Source organism: Mauremys mutica, chromosome 12, assembly GCF_020497125.1.
Source record: "Mauremys mutica isolate MM-2020 ecotype Southern chromosome 12, ASM2049712v1, whole genome shotgun sequence".
NCBI classification, from domain to species: Eukaryota; Metazoa; Chordata; order Testudines; family Geoemydidae; genus Mauremys; species Mauremys mutica.
The window spans coordinates 34,631,897-34,650,947 of NC_059083.1; the positions used below are offsets into that span (position 1 = coordinate 34,631,897).

Sequence of the window (19,051 nt, forward strand, 5' to 3'; positions counted from 1 at the left end):
TAGTGAAGTGGGTCCCATTACAAAGACAGAGGAACTGCAGTGAAATCTCTGCTCAGTCTCAGGTGCCCAGGGCAGAGGCAGCTCCCTGGGATCCAGGCCTGTCCCAGCCAGGACGGGGGCTGCTGGGGAGTGTGAGCAATGGTCCCAGCCTCCCCCTGGGCTGAGCTCTGCCCCTAACGCTCTGATTCTCCCTTCCCAGCGAATGTGACTCTGGATCCAGACACGGCTCATCCCAATCTCGTCCTGTCTGAGGATTGGAAAAGTGTGAGATGGGGAGACACACGGCAGCATCTGCCTGACAACCCTGAGAGATTTGACACTGAGCCCTGGGTACTGGGCTGTGAGGGATTCACCTCTGGGAGACCTTGCTGGGAGGTGGAGGTAGGGGCTGGGCGATACTGGGCTGTCGGGGTCGCCAGAGAGTCTGTGGGGAGGAAGGGACGGATCAGCCTTAGCCCTGAGGGGGGGATCTGGGCTGTGGAGCAGTGGCTGGGTCAGTTCCGGGCTCTCAGCTCCCCTGTGACCCTCCTGCCCCTGAGCCGGGTCCCCAGCAGGATCCGGGTTTGTCTGGACTGTGACCGGGGGCAGGTGACATTTATCGATGCTGGTGACGAGGCCCCGATCTTCACTTTCCTGCCGGGGTCTGTCCCTGGGGAGAGAATCCGACCCTGCCTCCGGGTGTGGAGATCCCAGCTCAGACTGTGTCCCTGAGACACCTGCAGGGGAGGATCGGGGAAATATTCCACTGGAGACCCTGAGATTAGCCTCACACACCCTAGTCTCTGTGAAGAGCCCACTGGGAATGAAACAAGGGGCTTCTCTAGCCACAGTCATCCCAGCCCCCATGGCCTGGAGGACTCCTGTCTACCCAACCGTCTGGCCTCTTAGCTCCATGACCCCTGGAAGCTCCTCCCCACTCCCTCTGTGCAACACCAGGGATGGGAGGGGGAGGGGGAAGAACCCCTGGAGCAGCAGGAGGAGCAGAGGGGCCCTGAGGGGCAGATGTGGGAGTTGCAGGGTCAGAACTGAAGGAGGGGCTGGGGGCAGAAGTGATGTGGGGTAGAATTAACAGCCGAGCTGGGGACAGGCAGATGTGGGGGTGGCAGGGACACAGAATTAATTGGGATTTGGGGGAGAAACTGGAAACTCCGCACCAGCAGAGATACTAGTGGAGGGAGAGCCAGGGACTGGGGAGTGTGCATCACCCCAATATCCAGTAGAAATGCATGGCTAGCATAGACACGTCCTACACTGATAGAGAGGCAGTAGTTAGGGCAACAAAGAATTCTTCCCTTGACCTATCTGCATCTACATGGGGGTTAGATCGACCTAACTACATCACACAGGGTGTGCCATTTTTCACAGGCCTGAGTAATGTAGCTAGGCTGACCTAAGGTTTAGGTGTGGACTAGGCCTCAGGATGGACAAGGGTATGTCTACACTACAGTGACTAGAGTGGCACAGCTACAATGCTACAGCTATGTCCCTGAAGGGCCCTAGTGTAGATGCATCCTGCCTTGACAGAAGGTTTTTCCATTGTAGATAGCTCAGTGGTTTGAGCATTGGCCTACTAAACCCAGGGTTGTGAGTTCAATCCTTGAGGGGGCCATTTAGGGAACAGCAGTTTAAAAAAAAACAAAAAAAAACTGGGGATTGGTCCTGCTTTGAGCAGGGGGTTGGACTGGATGATCTCCTGAGGTCCCTTCCAACCCTGATTTTCTATGATCCCCCTTTCTGAGAGGCTGTAGCCAGGTCACCGGCAGAATTCCATTGTCTGCACCAGGGGTTAGGTCGATCTAGCTGTGGCACTCAGAGCACACAAAATGTTTCACAGCCTTGAGTGATGTCACCAGGTTGATCTAAGTGTTAAGTGTAGAGCAGGCCTAAGAGGGGTTTCCCTGGAGCTGGCTGAAAACACAGACTCTGAGGGACTGGCTGGCAGCTTGGTGTGTGTGTGTGTGTGTGTGTGTGAGGCAGAAAGCCAAGAGAAGCAGTCCTGGGTGTGAACCCGGGAGGACACAGAGAGACAGAGCTTGCTTCAGGCACAGGGTTCCCTAGGCAGGGCTGCCGGGGGTGGGAACAAGTGAGGCAATTGGCCCCGAAGCCCTGGCCCGGTGGCGATCCAGGTCTTCGGCGGCCCTTCAGTGCTGACGAAGACGCGGAGTGACTGAAGGGCCCCCCGCCGCCAAAATGCCGCCGAAGACCCGGACCACCGCCAGGTGAGTACAAGCGCCGCAGCTCCCCCACTTTGCCCCAGGCCCCCTGAATCCTCTGGGCAGCCCTGTCCCTAGGAACGCAGACGTGGAGTCCTGAGTAAGGAAACTGCCAGCTGCTGGCTGTTTGTACCGTGTTCAGGGCACAGGAATGTGTGGACATTGTTTGTAACTAATAAAGGTTGCACCACAGAAATACCTGACTCCTATAATCCATTTCTCCTGCCAGTGGAAGAACCTAGCAAGGCCCCAAACACTGGCTAACTGCTGAGAGGTCAAAGGAGCAATGGTGCAACCTGGGTCAGAATCTAGACCTGTGGAGGCAAATGCGTTGGTGGGAAACATTTGTGGGGAGCTCCAGCAGCAAAGAGCCTGTGCAGAGGAGCAATTGCTGCTAACTGTGGACTTGAGCACGTCCAGCTTTGTGTGCTGAGCAGTCCCCATTGTCCCTTCTCTCAGGCCTGACACTCCTCTGCCCAGAGTCAGACAAAGCCCAAACTGGCTCGTATTCCCCCCCAGCAGAACCGGTCCACACAGTGATTACAGGGTCAGTATTGGGCCAAGGGATTAAAAATGACAGGAACAGACTGGGGCAGCTGGAACAGGTTGGAGGATGGGGGTGGAGGGAAGGGTAGGATTGTTACTTTCCTTTCTGTGCATGGAGTTTTACAAAGATTAAACCTAAAATCTTTCCAGCTCTTAGCTGGTGTTTTGAAGGGGCTGGGCTGTGACCTTTAGACTGTAACATCATAAAGCTTAGCGGATTTACCAAAATATCACCCTTCAACTCAAGGATTGCTCCTGATTAATGAGCTGTTTACGTTTTCATGCCTTGTCACTAGCACACACCAGCTGCCTCTGACCTTAACCCAGGGAGCCCCTGTATCCCGGCTGGTCCCGGGGGTTGGGAGGGCGGCTAGATGTTCAGCAACACGCAGCCAAGCGGAGGCTTTTCTACACCCCCATTGCGTTATTTCAGTGACAATGCGCTTTAGTTCTCACCTCGTGTTGTTTCAGTGCAAGTCTGTGTGTGACTGTGGACACCCTCACTGTGAATGACGAATGGCCTGGTTCGATTGAGGGTGCGTCTACACAGCACCTGGGAGGTGTGATTCCCAGCCTGGGTAGACGTACACATGCTGACTGCTGGTTCGACCACACTACCAACAGCAGTGTGGCCGTGGCACCAACGGGGCGGCTTGTGCTAGCCACTGGAGTAGAATCCAGCCCCACCCCTGCCTGGACACCTACTGTGCAGACAGACCCTGACTCTAAGTGTTTGTGTCCTTGTTTGTTTCCTTCCCCTCTTTTCTTTTCATTCCCTTTCTGCTTCTTTACACCCCGCTGCTCCCATTCCCTGCCTATGTAGTTCCTGCTTCCTTCTTTCCTTATCTTTCTCCTGCTCCTCCTCCTGGGCTCTCCTTTCTCTTCACCTCATTCTGCACCCGTGCAGCTGATATGAGGTGGGACATTTCTGATGCAGAGAGAACAGAAGCCCAGAGATCCCAGCAGCCATGGCCTCAGTGGCTCCTGTCCAGGAAATCCAAGAGGAAACCAAATGTCCCATCTGTTCACAATATCTGACAGACCCAGCGACCACACACTGTGGGCACAACTTCTGCCGAGGCTGCATCACTCGGCACTGTGAGACATGGGCAGTGCTGGGCTCTGACCCTTTGTGCTGCCCCAGCTGCAGAGCCTGAATCCAGAAAGTGCTCTCCAGAGTAATTATCAGCGAGCAAATATAGTGGGAAAAATCAAACAACTGGATTTCAAACCAGGAAAAGAGAATTTGTGTGAGAGACACGGCAAAGCCCTGGATCTGTTCTGTGCAGAGGACGGGGAAGCCGTGTGTGGTTTGTGAGAGATCCCCCCAGCACAGATCTCACACGGTGCTTCTCATGGAGGACGCTGCCCAGAAATACAAGGTAGGACACACTCAGGGTCTCTGAGAGCCACAGAGTCTCCCAGTTTCCCAGATTTTCTCCCCTGATTTCTGGTTCCCCCTAAATCTCTGCCCTGCAGGCTCCTTCCTCTGGGCAGGTGCAGGGAGCCCTGGCCAATGATGCTGCCCCAGCCTGTCAACCCTGCACTGTTCTTTAGAGAGAGGTGGGCACCAGAGCTCTGGTTGAGGCACTTTCCTTGCACAGAAGATTGAAGAAAGATGTGTCCGTCCTGCTACCAGGCAGGAATGGAAGGAACGAGCTGCTCCCACGACACCCCTGACAGCCCAGGCCCTGCCAGCAGGGCATCCACATTAATTATGGACACAGCCGCCCTCGCTCCGCTGCATGGAACATACATGAGTGGGTTTAAACACAGGCACTATGGGGTATTCCCTAGGGACCCATCTCTGGAGTCACAAGATTAAAACATCCTCAGGTTTCATCATAAAAAAATCAGCAACCAAAAAGGAGCCTTCTGGCCCCTATGACTGAAAAGATACATTTGAAAATGTGGCCTGAGTATAACTGACATGGAGATCCTGAGCCTGTAGCGCTGAGAAGAGGGAACTGCCCCATCCATTGCAATGGGCTTGTCTACTCTGCACAAATAGGTTGACTTAGGTTAGGTCGCAGTTACTTAAGTTACAGGCACTGCAGGAATTAAACCGATTGTTGATGTCCACGCTGCCCTCCTTCTGCCACTGGTGCAGGGGTGCTTTCACCGACTGACGTTTGGTATTGTGGGGCACTGACAGCTGCTCGGGGCTCACAGCTGGAGCCCACCCCCACCCCCACCCCGTCCATGGACTTGGAGAGGAAAAGTGAAATACTAACAGCCGTGAAACTAAGAAAGTCAATTTCGTGGCTTGTAGGCTCCCTGCTGTGAAACTGAGCCCTGTCCCATGGGGTGGGGGCTCCAGCTGTGATCCTAGGTACCAACTGACAGCTGGGGGCCCCAGCTGTGAGCCTGGAGCCTGGCTGACATCTCAGGATATCAGCACTGGGGCGGGAGGCCTCCAGCAGTTAGCCCAGCTGTCAGCTGCGGGCGGGGGTGGGGGACAGCTGTCAGCCCTGCGCAGATGTGAACAACTGCTCTGGGGTCCTCATCCACCATAGGGGCCAACTCTGCTCTGCACCCAGCGGCAGCTCCCTGCCCCACCTCCCCACCCCCAGCTTACCTCCGCTTCACCTCTGCCTCCTTCCCTGAGCATGCCACGTTCCCACTTCTCCCACTAGCTCCCAGTGCTTGTGCCGTGAAACAGCTGTTTTGCAGTGGCAAGCACTGGGAGGGAGGGGGGAGGAGGGGGAACGCGGTGCTTTCCAGGAAGAGGCGGGGTCAGGGCAGGGATTTGGGGAAGGAGTCCAATAGGGGCAGGGAGGGGATGGAGTTGGGGCAGGAGCTTTGGGGGAAGGGGTTGGAATGGGGGTGGGGCAGAGGTGGAGTCAGGGCAGGGCTGTGGGGGTCGAGCACCCACCGGCACCGGGAAAAGTTGGCACCTGTGTCATCCACCACTCTCCAGCTGAGAGCTAGGGGCGTGTGGCAGGCAGGGAAGAAGGCAGTGTGCCCAGCTCCCCGTTGCAAGAAAACAAACATGATACACAAATCGTCAGCTGACAGATACTGAGGTCCCTGCCCCAAGGAGCTTGCAGTCTATAAAGATGAGTAGAGACAAATTCCCCCTCCCCTCTAAATAAGCATTTGTGCATGGACTTTATTTTCTAACATAATTTGAGAAGCTTTTGAATTTTCTGTTGTTCTAAGAGTGCATTTACCCAAAATAAATAACAGCCCTTTGACAGAGGCAGGGCCCCCTTTTTTAAAAAATCTGATTTCTACCCAGAACCATGGTTGAACTCAGTGTCTGTGTATTACTCGGGTTCAATGGCTGCAAAATTCACTTTTGACGCTCTCTGAGTCATTGTTAGCTACCTTTCAACCAGGGCTGCCCAGAGGATTCAGGGGGCCTGGGGCAAAGCAATTTCAGGGGGCGCTTCCATAAAAAAAATTTGCAATACTATACAATACTGTATTCTCATGGGGGCCCTTGCGGGGCCCGGGGCAAATTGCCCCACTTGCCCCCCACGCCCCTCTGGGCGGCCCTGCTTTCAAACCCCTACGCTTCTGTCTCTCCACATGCTCAGTGTAGACCAGCCCTAAGATTTAAGGGAGAATGAGTGAAAAAATAAGACCAGGAGGTTACACATCAAACACCAGGTATAACAGGATTTGGACAGGTTTCAGAGTAGCAGCCGTGTTAGTCTGTATCCGCAAAAAGACCAGGAGTACTTGTGGCACCTTAGAGACTAACAAATTTATTTGAGCATAAGCTTTTGTGGGCTACAGCCCACTTCTTCGGATGCATAGAATGGAACATATAGTGAGGAGATATATATACACATACAGAGAGCATGAAAAGGTGGGATTCAGATAGACTCATAGACTTTAAGGTCAGAAGGGACCATTATGATCATCTAGTCTAACCTCCTGCACAATGCAGGCCACAGAATCTCACCCGTCCACTCCTGTGACAAACCCCTAACCTATGTCTGAGCTACTGAAGTCCTCAACTTGTGCTTTGAAGACCTCAAGCTGCAGAGAATCCTCCAGCAAGTGACGTGTGTCCCACGCTGCAGAGGAAGGTGAAAAAACCCCAGGGCTTCTGCCAGTCTGCCCTGGAGGAAAATTCCTTCCCGAACCCAAATATGGCGATCAGCTAAACCCTGAGCATGTGGGCAAGACTCACCAGCCAGCCCCCAGGAAAGAATTCTCTGTAGTAACTCAGATCCCAACCCATCTAACATCCCATCACAGACCACTGGGCATAGATAGTCTGAGTTTAACATTAACAAGTAAAACCCATGGCTAAAACATTCTCCCAGGGTCACCAGCCACCGTTGCTGGGATCCCCCTTTTCATGAATGCAAAACGCGCTCTCCTGTTTGCTTCCTGCAGGATTGCAGGGTGCGGTTCTTGTCCCTCAGTTATAGGCCAGTAAACCGCTGAAGCGGCCTCCCCCCACCCTTGTTTGTTCTCCAGTGTGCTCTCGCTGTTGGTTCTATGTGCCAGTGGCTCTCAACCCTTCCCAACCACTTTAACCCTTTCAGGAGGCTGATTTGTCTGGCCTACCCCCAAGTTCCACCTCACTTAAAATCTACTTGCTTGCAAAATCAGACATAACAATACAAAAGTGTCACAGCCACACTACTACTGAAAAACTGGTTCCTTTCTCATTTTTACCATATAATTTTATAAACTAAATCAATTGGAATATAAATATTGTACTTTCATTTCAGCGTATAGCCTATAGAGCAGTATAAGCAAGTGTCTGTATGACATTTTAGTTTGTCCTGACTTTGCTAGTGCTTTTTATGTAGCCTGTTTTTAAACTAGGCAAATCTCTTGATGAGTTGATGAACCCCCTGGCACACCTGGGGTGGGGGGAAAGGGGGCACGGACCCCTGGCTGAGAACCACTGCTATATGCAAACAGGACTTCAACTGTGTTGGCTTACAATGCTTCATCTACATGTGAACTGTGGGGGAGAAATGACTAGATATCCCTTGGTCTGGCAAAACTGGTTTGTCAACCCTGCCTGGATTCAGACTTTAAAACAGTTTCTGGTATACAAACAGAGTTCATCCTCTGCCCACGTGTCTTGCAATGATCCTGAGGACTAGTGTGACATGACCCTTTATTAGCAACCTCCCATGATCTGTGATGGATAAATACTATGAAAGCCATGCATGAGGAGTGGTGAGTTTGTCAGGCCTGATCCACGTAGCCCTCAATAAAACAACGCATCCTTTCCCCTTCAGCACTGAAGGGCTCTTAGTGTCATACCCATGGGTGGTGGGTGAACCCCCCCTTCGGGGATGCTAGTCCCCTGACCCCACCCCTTTTGCCTGAGACCCCACTCCTTCCAGCTCCCCTCACCCGCAGGAGCCCCAAGCTCTGCCACGCAGGGCCGGCGCTTCCATTTAGGCGACCTAGGGCACCAGGATTTGGGAGGGCGGCATTTTGCTGCCCTCAGTGGCAATTCATCAGGGGATGGGGGGTCCTTCCGTGCTCTGGGTCTTTGGTGGCACTTCTGCGGTGGGTCCTTCACTCGCTCCGGGACCCACCGCTGAAGTGTCCTGAAGACCGGGAGCGCGGAAGGACCCCCACCTAGGGCGCCAAAAACCCTGGTGCCGCTCCTGCTGCCACGCCCACTGTGGCTGGAGAAGCGCTGGCCTGAGCAGCAACCTGACCCACAGGCCGCTGAGGCGCTTGCCCCCACACCCTTGAGGAGGGACACAGGGAGCAGTGGGAACCACCCAGGTGGGGAGGTGGAGCAGAGAGGAGGGACTCACCAGGCAGTGGCGGCCTCAGGAAAGGAATGAAGCAGGGAGAAGAGGCACAGAAAGTCGGGACCACCACAGCCCAGGCGTCCGGTGGCAGGTTGGGATCACCACAACCAAGGCGTCTCCCCTGGCCTATTATACCCGCTGCCCATGCTCAGACCAGAGCTGCCAGCTCTTAAGATGGTTAAATAAAACACTTTGACAGCATTCTGTCTGGCAAGCAATCGCATCTCAATAGTTGTGGTTGTGAAATCCTCATTTCCTTAGTGTCCCCACTTCTCTATTCCTTATCCGTATGGTCTCTGTCTGGTTCTTTGATTGTTTCTGTCTGTTGCATAATTAATTTTGCTGGGTGTAAATCAGTTAAGGTGGTGGGGTATGACTGGTTAGAGAAATTTGTTACACTATGTTAGGATAGGGTAGTAAAATTTTAATAAAATGATTGGTTAAGGTACAGCCAGGGGCGGCTCTAGGCACCAGCAAAACAAGCTGGTGCCTAGGGCGGCAAAATCTAGGGGGCGTCCCCTGCTGCCGGGGGGGCGGCAGGCTGGGCCGGCGGACCTGCCGCAGTCATGCCTGCGGGAGGTCCACCGGAGCCCCGGGACGAGCGGACCTGCCGCAGGCATGACTGCGGAGGGGGCGCTCGTCCCGCGGCTCGGCTGGTCCACCCGCAGGCCAGACTGCGGCAGCTCAAGCAGACCCGCCGGACCCGCGAGCCGTCCGCAGCCGCGGGAGGTCCAGCCGAGCCACGCGGGACCAGCGGTCCCTCTGCAGTCATGCCCGCGGGAGGTCCGCTGCTCCCGCGGCTCCGGGGCGCCTCCCGCGCATGACTGCTTGGGGCGGCCAAAAAGCTAGAGCCGCCCCTGGGTACAGCTAAGCAGGAATCAAGTTTCACTATATAAACTGGGGTCCAAAAGGAATTTCTTTGGGAACCAACTTCAGGACACAGCTCAAGATCAGAGCTCCCAGACCTCAACACCCTGCCAAAGCTGGAGTTCCCCAGTTGACCTGACCCAGACTGGCCAGCAGCAAAAGTTTGTCTGGCCTGTTGGGAGTGATGAGCATTGTCTGCTTAGCGTGTGTGTTCTGACTGTTTTGGTCATTGCTAATTGTGGTAAACCCAGGACAAATAGCTATGGGGGTGGGGGAGTAATTAGTCCCAGGGGGTTAAAAGGCCTCTCCCAATCCACTGAGGAGAAAGAACCAGGGAGAAATAAGGGACAGCTGGAACAGGAGTTACTAGGGAACTAATTAGGTTCAGCTGGCACCAACTGCTTGTGACCTTTTTAAACCCTCCCCTGCAGGGAAGTGGGTAGGAGCCCGAGCCTGAGCCCTCCCAGGAAGGAAGGAAGGAAAAAAAAATGCACAAGGGATGGACTGGGGAAAGGAATAGCTGGACCCTGTGCTACCATTAAGGATTTGCTTTGCCCAAGCCTGCGTCTCCAAGGCTAAAAAGGGCTGGGCCTGCTGAGGAGAGGAAGGTACTTTGCCACATAATAAGTAGAGGATAAAGCTATTATTGTGTGTTTAAAAGGGATCTTTAATGGCCCACAACTGGGCAGAATGTTTACCAGTACAGTGAACAAGTCAGATTCAGGATACTCAGTAAGAAAACCTTATACTGCTTGTGTAATTCTATCCAATGCACATCTCCCTAGTGAGCTTCAGTTCCCCAAGCATAAACTCTCAGTACTTATGCTCCACTCAGTATTCCGATTGGCAAACAAAGCGGGTATAGCTACCAATCTAGACAAGGATTTCTCTCTTTTCTTGTCTTCTCCTCTCAGGCACCTGATCTATCAAAGATTCCCCTGAGGCAGAGACTTGGCTATCCTGGGACCCTCTGTCTTACAGCATCACAGACCTCTTCAGATGTTAATTAGGGAACCCTTCTTCTCTTCCTCTCCTCCTCTTCTTTAGCTAATTTGCTTGACTTAACGTTTATACCTTTTTGCTCTCAAAGGAGTCACATGTCCTAGAAACATGTCCTGTGGGTATTTTATTACTAATTTTCTCCTAATTAATATTTTGGAAGGGACTGCAGAAGGGATACAGACCAGACTTCACCCCACATTTACGCTTTCATCAGTCATTCACTCAAGCTCTCAGGGTACGTCTACACTACGGGACTATTCCGAATTTGCATAAACCGGTTTTGTAAAACAGATTTTATAAAATCGAGTGCGCGCGGCCACACTAAACACATTAAATCGGTAGTGTGCGTCCATGGTCCGAGGCTAGCGTCGATTTCTGGAGCATTGCACTGTGGGTAGCTATCCCGTAGCTATCCCATAGTTCCCGCAGCCTCCCCTGCCCCTTGGCATTTCCGGGTTGAGATCCCAGTGCCTGATGGGGCAAAAATCATTGTCGCGTGTGGTTCTGGGTACAGCCTCACCCCTCCCTCCCTGAGCAGCAGACAACCGTTTCGCGCCTTTTTTTGCTTGGTGAACTGTGCAGACGCCATAACACAGCAAGCATGGACCCTGCTCAGCTCAATACCGCAATCGTGGATGTTTTTAAACACCTCGCGCACTCTCGTGCAGTATATGCTGAACCAGGACCTTCAATCCGAGGCGAGGAGGAGGCGGATACGGCAGCGCGGCAATGACAGTGATGAGGACATGGACACAGAATTCTCTCAAACCGCGGGCCCCTGCGCTTTGGAGATCCTGATGGTAATGGGGCAGATTCTATCCATTGAACGCCGATTTTGGGCCCGGGAAACAAGCACTGACTGGTGGGACCGCATTGTGTTGCAGGTGTGGGACGATTCCCAGTGGCTGCGAAACTTTCGCATGCGTAAGGGCACTTTCATGGAACTTTGTGACTTGCTTGCCCCTGCCCTGAAACGCCATAATACCAAGATGAGAGCAGCCCTCACAGTAGAGAAGCGAGTGGCGATAGCCCTGTGGAAGCTTGCAACGCCAGACAGCTACCGGTCAGTCGGGAATCAATTTGGAGTTGGAAAATCTACTGTGGGGGCTGCTGTGATGCAAGTAGCCAAAGCAATCACTAAGCTGCTGCTACGAAAGATTGTGACTCTGGGAAATGTGCAGGCCATAGTGGATGGCTTTGCTGCACTGGGATTCCCTAACTGTGGGGGGGCGATAGATGGAACCCATATCCCTATCTTGGCACCGCAGCGCCAGGGCACCCAGTACGTAAACCGCAAGGGGTACTTTTCAATGGTGCTGCAAGCACTGGTAGATCACAAGGGACGTTTCACAAACATCCACGTGGGATGGCCAGGGAGGGTTCATGACGCTCGCGTCTTCAGAAGCACTACTCTGTTTAAACGGCTGCAGCAAGGGGATTACTTCCCAGACCAGAAAATAACAGTTGGGGATGTTGAAATGCCTGTCGTTATCCTGGGGGACCCAGCCTACCCCTTGATGCCATGGCTCATGAAGCCATACACAGGCAGCCTGGACAGTGGTCAGGATCTGTTCAATTACAGGCTGAGCAAGTGCAGAATGGTGGTGGAATGTGCATTTGGCCGTTTAAAGGCGCGCTGGCGCACATTACTGACTCGCTCAGACCTCAGCCAAACCAATGTCCCCTATGTTATTACTGCTTGCTGTATTCTCCACAACCTCTGTGAGAGTAAGGGGGAGACCTTTATGGCGGGGTGGGAGGCTGAGGCAAATCACCTGGCCGCTGATTACGCGCAGCCAGACACCAGGGAGATTAGAAGAGCACACCAGGAAGCGGTGCGCATCAGAGAAGCTTTGAAAACGAGCTTCATCAATGGCCATGGTACAGTGTGACTGCTGTGTTTGTTGATGAACACCCACCCCGCCTTGACTGACTCATTCCCTGTTAGCAACTCACCCTCCCCCTTCGAGTACAGCTTACTTATGCAAATAAAGTCACTCTCATTTAAAAAGCATGAATTCTTTATTGATTCATTATAAAAAGAGGGAGAGAAGTAAGGGTGTGGTTTGGGAGGAGGATAGGAGGGATGGAGAAGGCCATTAAAAAAAATTCACAGTAACGACATCCTTCTGGTTGGGCTGTCCACGGGGGTGGAGTGGGCGGGTGCACGGAGCCTCCCCCCACGCGTTCTTACACGTCTGGGTGAGGAGGCTAAGGAACATGGTGAGGGTTGAGGGTGGTTATACAGGGGCTGCAGCGGCACTCTGTGATCCTGCTGCCGTTCCTGAAGCTCCACAAGACGCCGGAGCATGTCAGTTTGATCACGCAGCAGCCCCAGAGTTGCATCCCGCCACCGCTGATCTTCCTGCCGCCACCGCTGATTTTCCTGCCGGTCTTCCTGCCGCCACCTCTCATCTCGGTTGTCCCTCCTGTCCTCACGTTCACTGGCCTCTTTCCTGTAATTTGAAACCACGTCCTTCCACTCATTCAGATGAGCTCTTTCATTGCGTGTAACTTCCATAATATCCGAGAACATCTCATCTCGCGTCTTCTTTTTCCTCCGCCTTATCTGTGCTAGCCTTTGGGATGGAGGAGGGATGGTTGAAAAATTTGCAGCTGCATGAGGGAGATAAATATTTAGAAAGATACATTTTACAGAACAATGGTTATACTATTTCACAGTGAACAGCAGTATTCACCACCTAGCACATGTGATTTCCCTACAAGGTCGCATTTTTTCATCTTAATAGTGAGTGCCTGCAGCTCTGGAGTTACAGATCTCACAGACGCAGGTCCAGGCATCAGAATTCAGCTTGCATGCGGCCATGGTAAGCCACTGTCTTTCGGCTTCTGTAGTGATTTAACCCTTCCCCCCCAACAACGCATGGCTAATACCACGCTAGCTCCCTGCTAATCAACAACCTTCCCCCCCCCCCCTCACCCACTGCGTGTCTGGTGCCTTGGGGAAGATCGCCGGTGACCAAACACAGAAAAGATCATCGGCATTTCACTCCTCCCCTCCCCCCGCTTCGCTACGTGCAGGAAAGTTTTTTTTTAAGCTGATGCAGTCCACGAACCCAGTAGAAAAATGGCCACCCCCCCCTTACTTAAATTCCTGATTTTTAACCAGGTTATCCTGAACGATATCACTTTGCTGAGGATAACAGAACAAGATAAAGAACGGATGCTTCTTGAATGCCAGCAGTCACCGGGACCATACGCTGCTATGCTTTGCCACGCAATGATACCTGATTACTTGCTACATGCATGGCGTGGTAAAGTGTCCTACCATGGTGGGCGGAACAAGGCTGCCTTGCCCAGAAACCTTCTGCAAAGGCTTCTGGAGTACCTACAGGAGCGCTTCATCGAGATGTCCCTGGAGGATTTCCTCTCAATCCCTGGACATGTTAACAAACTTTTCTAAGTAACTATACTGTCTGCGAATGCATCCCAAGACCTCAGGGCAAATCAATCATTAAAAAAGGCTTGCTTAAAAAAAAATGTTTGATATTTGCAAAGGTACACTCACCAGAGGTCCCTTCCATGGCGTCATTGTCTGGGATAGTGGCTTGTGAGGGCTGGGAGGACGGTAATTCCGTCAGGGTGATAAAAAGCTCCTGGCTGCTGGGGCTCACGGAGTGCTGTGTGCTCTCTGCTAGGTCTTCCTCCTCTTCTTCCTCTTCCTCTTCCCCGTCTGCATAATCCTCAGCCATGGCAGAGATTACAACCCCCACCTCGGAATCCACGAACAGGGGTGGGGTACTTGTGGCGCAGCCCCCTAAAATTGCATGCAGCTCAGCATAGAAGCGGCATGTTTTTCGACCTGCCCCTGACCTTCCGTTTGCTTCTTTGGTTTTCTGGTAGCCTTGTCTGAGCTCCTTAACTTTCACTCTGCACTGCACTGAGTCCCTGCTGTGGCCTTTATCCGTCATAGCCTTAGAAATTCTTTCAAATACTTTTTCATTTCGTCTTTTGGAACGCAGTTCTGTTAGTACTGAATCCTCTCCCCAGATAGTGATCAGATCCAGTACCTCCCGTGTAGTCCATGCTGGGGCTCTTTTACGATTCTCAGCAGACTGCATTGTTAACGCTGATGAGCTGTGCGTGGTCACCTGTGCTGATGAGATGAGATCTCCACGCTGGGGAAGCAGGAAATGAATTTCAAAAGTTCGCGGGGCTTTTCCTGTCTACCTGGCCAGTGCATCCAAGTTCAGAATGATGTCCAGAGCGGTCACTGGTGCACTGTGGGATAGCTCCCGGAGGCCAATGCCGTCGATCAGCGTCCACACTAACCCTAATCCGATATGTTAATACCGATACTAGCGTTACTCCTCTCGTTAGGGAGGAGTACAGAAACCGGTTTAAAGAGCCATTAAAATCGATATAAGGTGCCTCCTAGTGTGGACGGTTGTGGCGTTAAATCGGTTTTACGCTCCTAAAACCGATTTAAACGCCTAGTGTAGACCAGGCTTCAGTGTGATGCCTTCCAAAGGGGTCATTTTGCCCTGGGTCAGCTTGTGCCAAGCTCACTGATCTTGTGATTATACAATTTCTTTACCTGGTGAGCTGGCATATTGACTGACAAAGGAGGGTAATAGAACAGACACACAGAATAGAGAATTTCCACATTAACTATAGAATCATAGAAGATTAGGATTGGAAGAGACCTCAGTCCAGTCAATTCCCCTCAATCTCCTGCTCAACGCAGGACCACCACCAACTAAATCATTCCAGCCAGAGCTTTGTCAAACCTGACCTTAACTTCTAAGGATGGAGATTCCACCACCTCCCTAGATAAGCCTCCTAGTGAAACCTAGACCTCCCACACTGCAGCTTGAGACCATTGCTTCTTGTTCTATCGTCTGCCACCACTGAGAACAGCAGAGCGCCATTCTCTCTGGAAACTCCCTTCAGGTAGTTGAAGGCTGCTATCAAATCCCCCCTCACTCTTCAATTCTGCAGACTAAATAATCTCAGTTTCCCTCAGCCTCTCCTCGTAAGTCATGTGCCCTGTCCCCCTAATCATTTTTGTTGCCCTCCGCTGGACTCTCCCATTTGTCCACATCCCTTCTGTAGTGGGGGGACCAAAACTCCCGCCTCCGCCCCTCTCCTGGAGCCCTAGCGCATCAAGCGCTGTCCTCAGACAGCGCCGCAGCGTCTCTCCGCCGGGGCCCCTGAGCCCCGCCCCACTCTGAGCCGCGTGGTGAGGGGGCGGGGCTGGGAGTTCCGGACTGAGCTCAGCTGCCTCCGCTCGGTGTGGAGCTCGCAGCCCCACCCCCTCACCACGTGGCTCTGAGCGGGACGGAGCTCAGGCCCCGCCGGAGACACACTGCGGCTGTCGGGCGAGGCGCTGAGACTCCGGGTGAGGAGGGAGCCGGGGGTAAGAGGCTGGGGCCGGGGGGGTTGGCGAAGGGGCAGGGAGTCCTGGGGACAGGGAGGGGGCAGAGGTTGGGGGCGGAGGTTGGGGAAGCGGTCGGGGGGCAGGGAATGGGGGGGGTGGATTGTGGGTGTTCTGGTGGGGGGATAGGGTCAGGGCCACCCAGAGGGGGCGGGGCAAGAGGGCGCAGGAGCTTCTTCGCTCCCGGTCTTCGCCGGCGGGGGGTCCTTCCGCCCCGGAGCGGAAGGATCCCCCAGTGGTGAATTACCGCCGAAGCGGGAGCCACGCCGACGTGCAGCCCGGTCTTCGGTGGTAATTCGGCGGCGGGGGTGGCCCTTCCGTTCTGGGACCCGCCGCCGAAGTGCCCCGAAGACCCCCACCACCGCCGAATTACCGCCGAAGACCGGGCTGCACTTCGGCGGCGGGTCCCGCTTCGGCGGTAATTCGGCGGCGGGGGGCTCACGCTGCGTGTCTTCGGGGCACTTCGGCGGAGGTCCCGGAACGGAAGGGCCCCGCGCCGCTGAAGACCCCGGGCCCCCGGAATCCTCTGGGCGGCCCTGTATTGAGTTATGGAGAGTGTGACACCCCAGCACCCTCTTATTTACTTCTGTTATATATTTAGGATGTGTTTTGCACAAAGTATGCCTTGTGAGGTAGCATTCTAAAAGTCTTGATCTGCTAGACATTATCTCATTGGATTGTATGTGCTATCATCGTGTGTGAAGTTATGTTTGGCTGTGTGTGTGTTACTGAAACATTGTTGTGAGGTTGAAAACACCCACCAGCAGCCTTTCAGGTACAACAGTACAAAGACCAAACAATGTTAATTGCTTATTGAGGAAATGCACAAACCACAAGGATTACCCCAGGAATTGTGGACAATAGAAACCTCTCAGAGATAGCACACACAATAGGAACTGCTTGACCCAAGTCACAGCCGAAGAGCTATCCAGCAAGAGGGGAGAAGATATAAAAAGGGGGAAATTACATCATGAGGTTACCTCACTCTCCCTGCAACAACACACCTGGAAACACCTGAAGAAAAAGACTAAACTGTGAGAAGTGATGGTCCCAGGCTACAGAGTGGTAGCTGTGTTAGTCTGTATCAGCAAAAACAATGAGGAGTCCTTGTGGCACCTTAGAGACTAACAAATTTATTTGGGCATAAGCTTTCTTGGGCTAAAACCCACTTCATCAGATGCATGGAGTGGAAAATACAGAGGCAGGTATAAATACAAGTGGGAGGTCAATGCTAACGGGCCAGTTCAATTAAGGTGGCTATTCTCAACAGTTGACAAGAGGGGGTGAATACCAAGGGAGGAAAATGCACAGGTTAGAGAGATTTCTAGCCTGTGTATAAAAACTTGGGGAAACCCAAGCTACAAAGTCAAGGCAGCGTGTGCCTTAAGAATCTGCCTGCCTGTTTATCTCACAGGGTGAGAATTTGCTAATATATATCTTACCTATTTAACATGTAAAGTTGCAGTTTGGTTTATTTACCAGATAATCTGCTTTGATCTAGGGCCACCTGGGAGGTGGGGGGGGAGAAGTGGGGCAATTTGCCCCAGCCCCGCTAGCCCTGGCCCGGCAGCGGTCTGGGTCTTTGGCAGTGGGGGGGGGGCCATTCAGTGCTGCCAAAGGGTGAGTACAAGCACCGCAGCTCCCCCGCTTTGCCCCAGACTCCCTGAATCCTCTGGGCGGCCCTGCTTTGATCTGTTTGCTACTACCCAGAATCACTCAAAATCTATCCTTTATAGTCAACAACGTCAGTTTTGTTTTGTCTAAACCCAGTGTGTAAATCCATAACAGGGGCGGGGAGAAGCTGTTGCATATCTTCCTCCACGCTGAGGGAGCGGGTGGACATCATGATGATTTTATTCCCCAGAGGGGGCTGTGCACTTCAGTAGCTGGGAAGTCCCCCATGCAGAGCTGATCTCTTCATCTGTATGACGCTTTAGCTGGGTGCGTCTCAACCTGCATGTGTGCTGGTAAAGTGCAGTCCGAAGCCAGGGGAAGGCTTGGCAGTGAGCACAGAAATACAGTGAAAAGGGAATCCAGACTAGGGAATTAGGAGGGCTCAGTGGTACCCCAGTTCCAAGTGGCATCTTGGGGGAAACTTGTGACAGTTTCCAGTACAGAAATCTGAAGAATCGGCTGTCTGGATAGAAATGTCTATCTCCTTTTACGTTGCTTTTTTCCAGCCTTCCTTTTCCCTCTGATCCTGGTTGAAATAAACACCGCTAAAGTAAGCATTACCGGGGAAACAAGGGGTTGCTTCCAAATTGTTGCCCACAGGAAGGTTTACTTTGGCTGGGACTTTGATCAAATCTGCACTGTTATCTACCCCAAGACTGGAATTTAGACTTTCCAAAAGCTCTTTCAAAACTTTTTCCTCAGAGAATTAACCCTAGAGGCTACTTTCAGGTTTGGGGATTTTTCTTTCATATTTAAGTACATAAGAAGCCTGCTACACAACCAGTGATTAAGGTTTCTTTAACACCTTGGAACACTTGATAAGGTTATTGCAGAAAAACGAAATGAATTCTTTGCATCCATCTTTACAAGTGGAAAAACTATAGTGAAAAGCAATTTACTAGAATTTTTAGGGGGTTAACAAGCATTATGTACGGGGAGATTTTGGCAAACCAGTAAAGTGCCTGAAACCACTATGGCTTATTGCTAAAAGCAGCCTGGTCAGCAGGCTTAGCTTAACCAAATCAGGAGGGGAGGAGGTTTTGGGTGCCACAGAAAGGGCAGCTTGACCCCGCGCCCTTCCTGATAAGAATAGTGTTGAAGTTGCTGATACGTGCATTTTAGAAGAGCAAGATGTGCCCCAGGAATGTCTATTGGGGCCTCAGGCTGCAAACTCTGGAAAAATCCACACCTGGTTAATCAATAATCAGAAGGAGCCTCTTGCTTGACCATTGAAACTGCTTACTTAAGTTTTCTTTAAGGGACATGTCATTCTATTACTAATGTATAAATAGGGGGGAAAAGTTTGAGGTAGTTGGACTATTTTTGGATTCATCCTCTGGATACATCTTGCGGTCCCCACCGGCAGACGGAAGATTTGGCCACCGGAAGCCTGCTGCTGTGTCACTCGAGAGCCACACTCAGCTTTGGTAACTATCCAGGGTTGGGGGGTGTTTTACTAACCTGTTGCGGACGGATGTGTGTAAGTGCTTGAGACTAAAGTTTAGCTTTAAGTGAAAGCACTCTTGTGTTGTCCTGTTTGTGCAGCCATCGATCGGTCGGACGGCCGTGTCTCCCCTGATTTATTTCCTGACATCTCAGAGTAA

At 52.3% G+C, this 19,051-nt stretch overlaps 1 protein-coding gene across 1 annotated transcript in view; it reads left to right on the top strand.

Moving 5' to 3' along the window:
- The window catches only part of LOC123346695 (zinc finger protein RFP-like), a 36,274-nt gene extending 17,223 nt beyond the window's left edge, over nt 1-19,051 (top strand). The window contains exons 7-8 of the mRNA XM_044984168.1: nt 200-538; nt 18,993-19,051. Coding sequence (XP_044840103.1) covers nt 200-538; nt 18,993-19,051 — 398 coding nt within the window. The remainder of the gene's footprint in view (nt 1-199; nt 539-18,992) is intronic.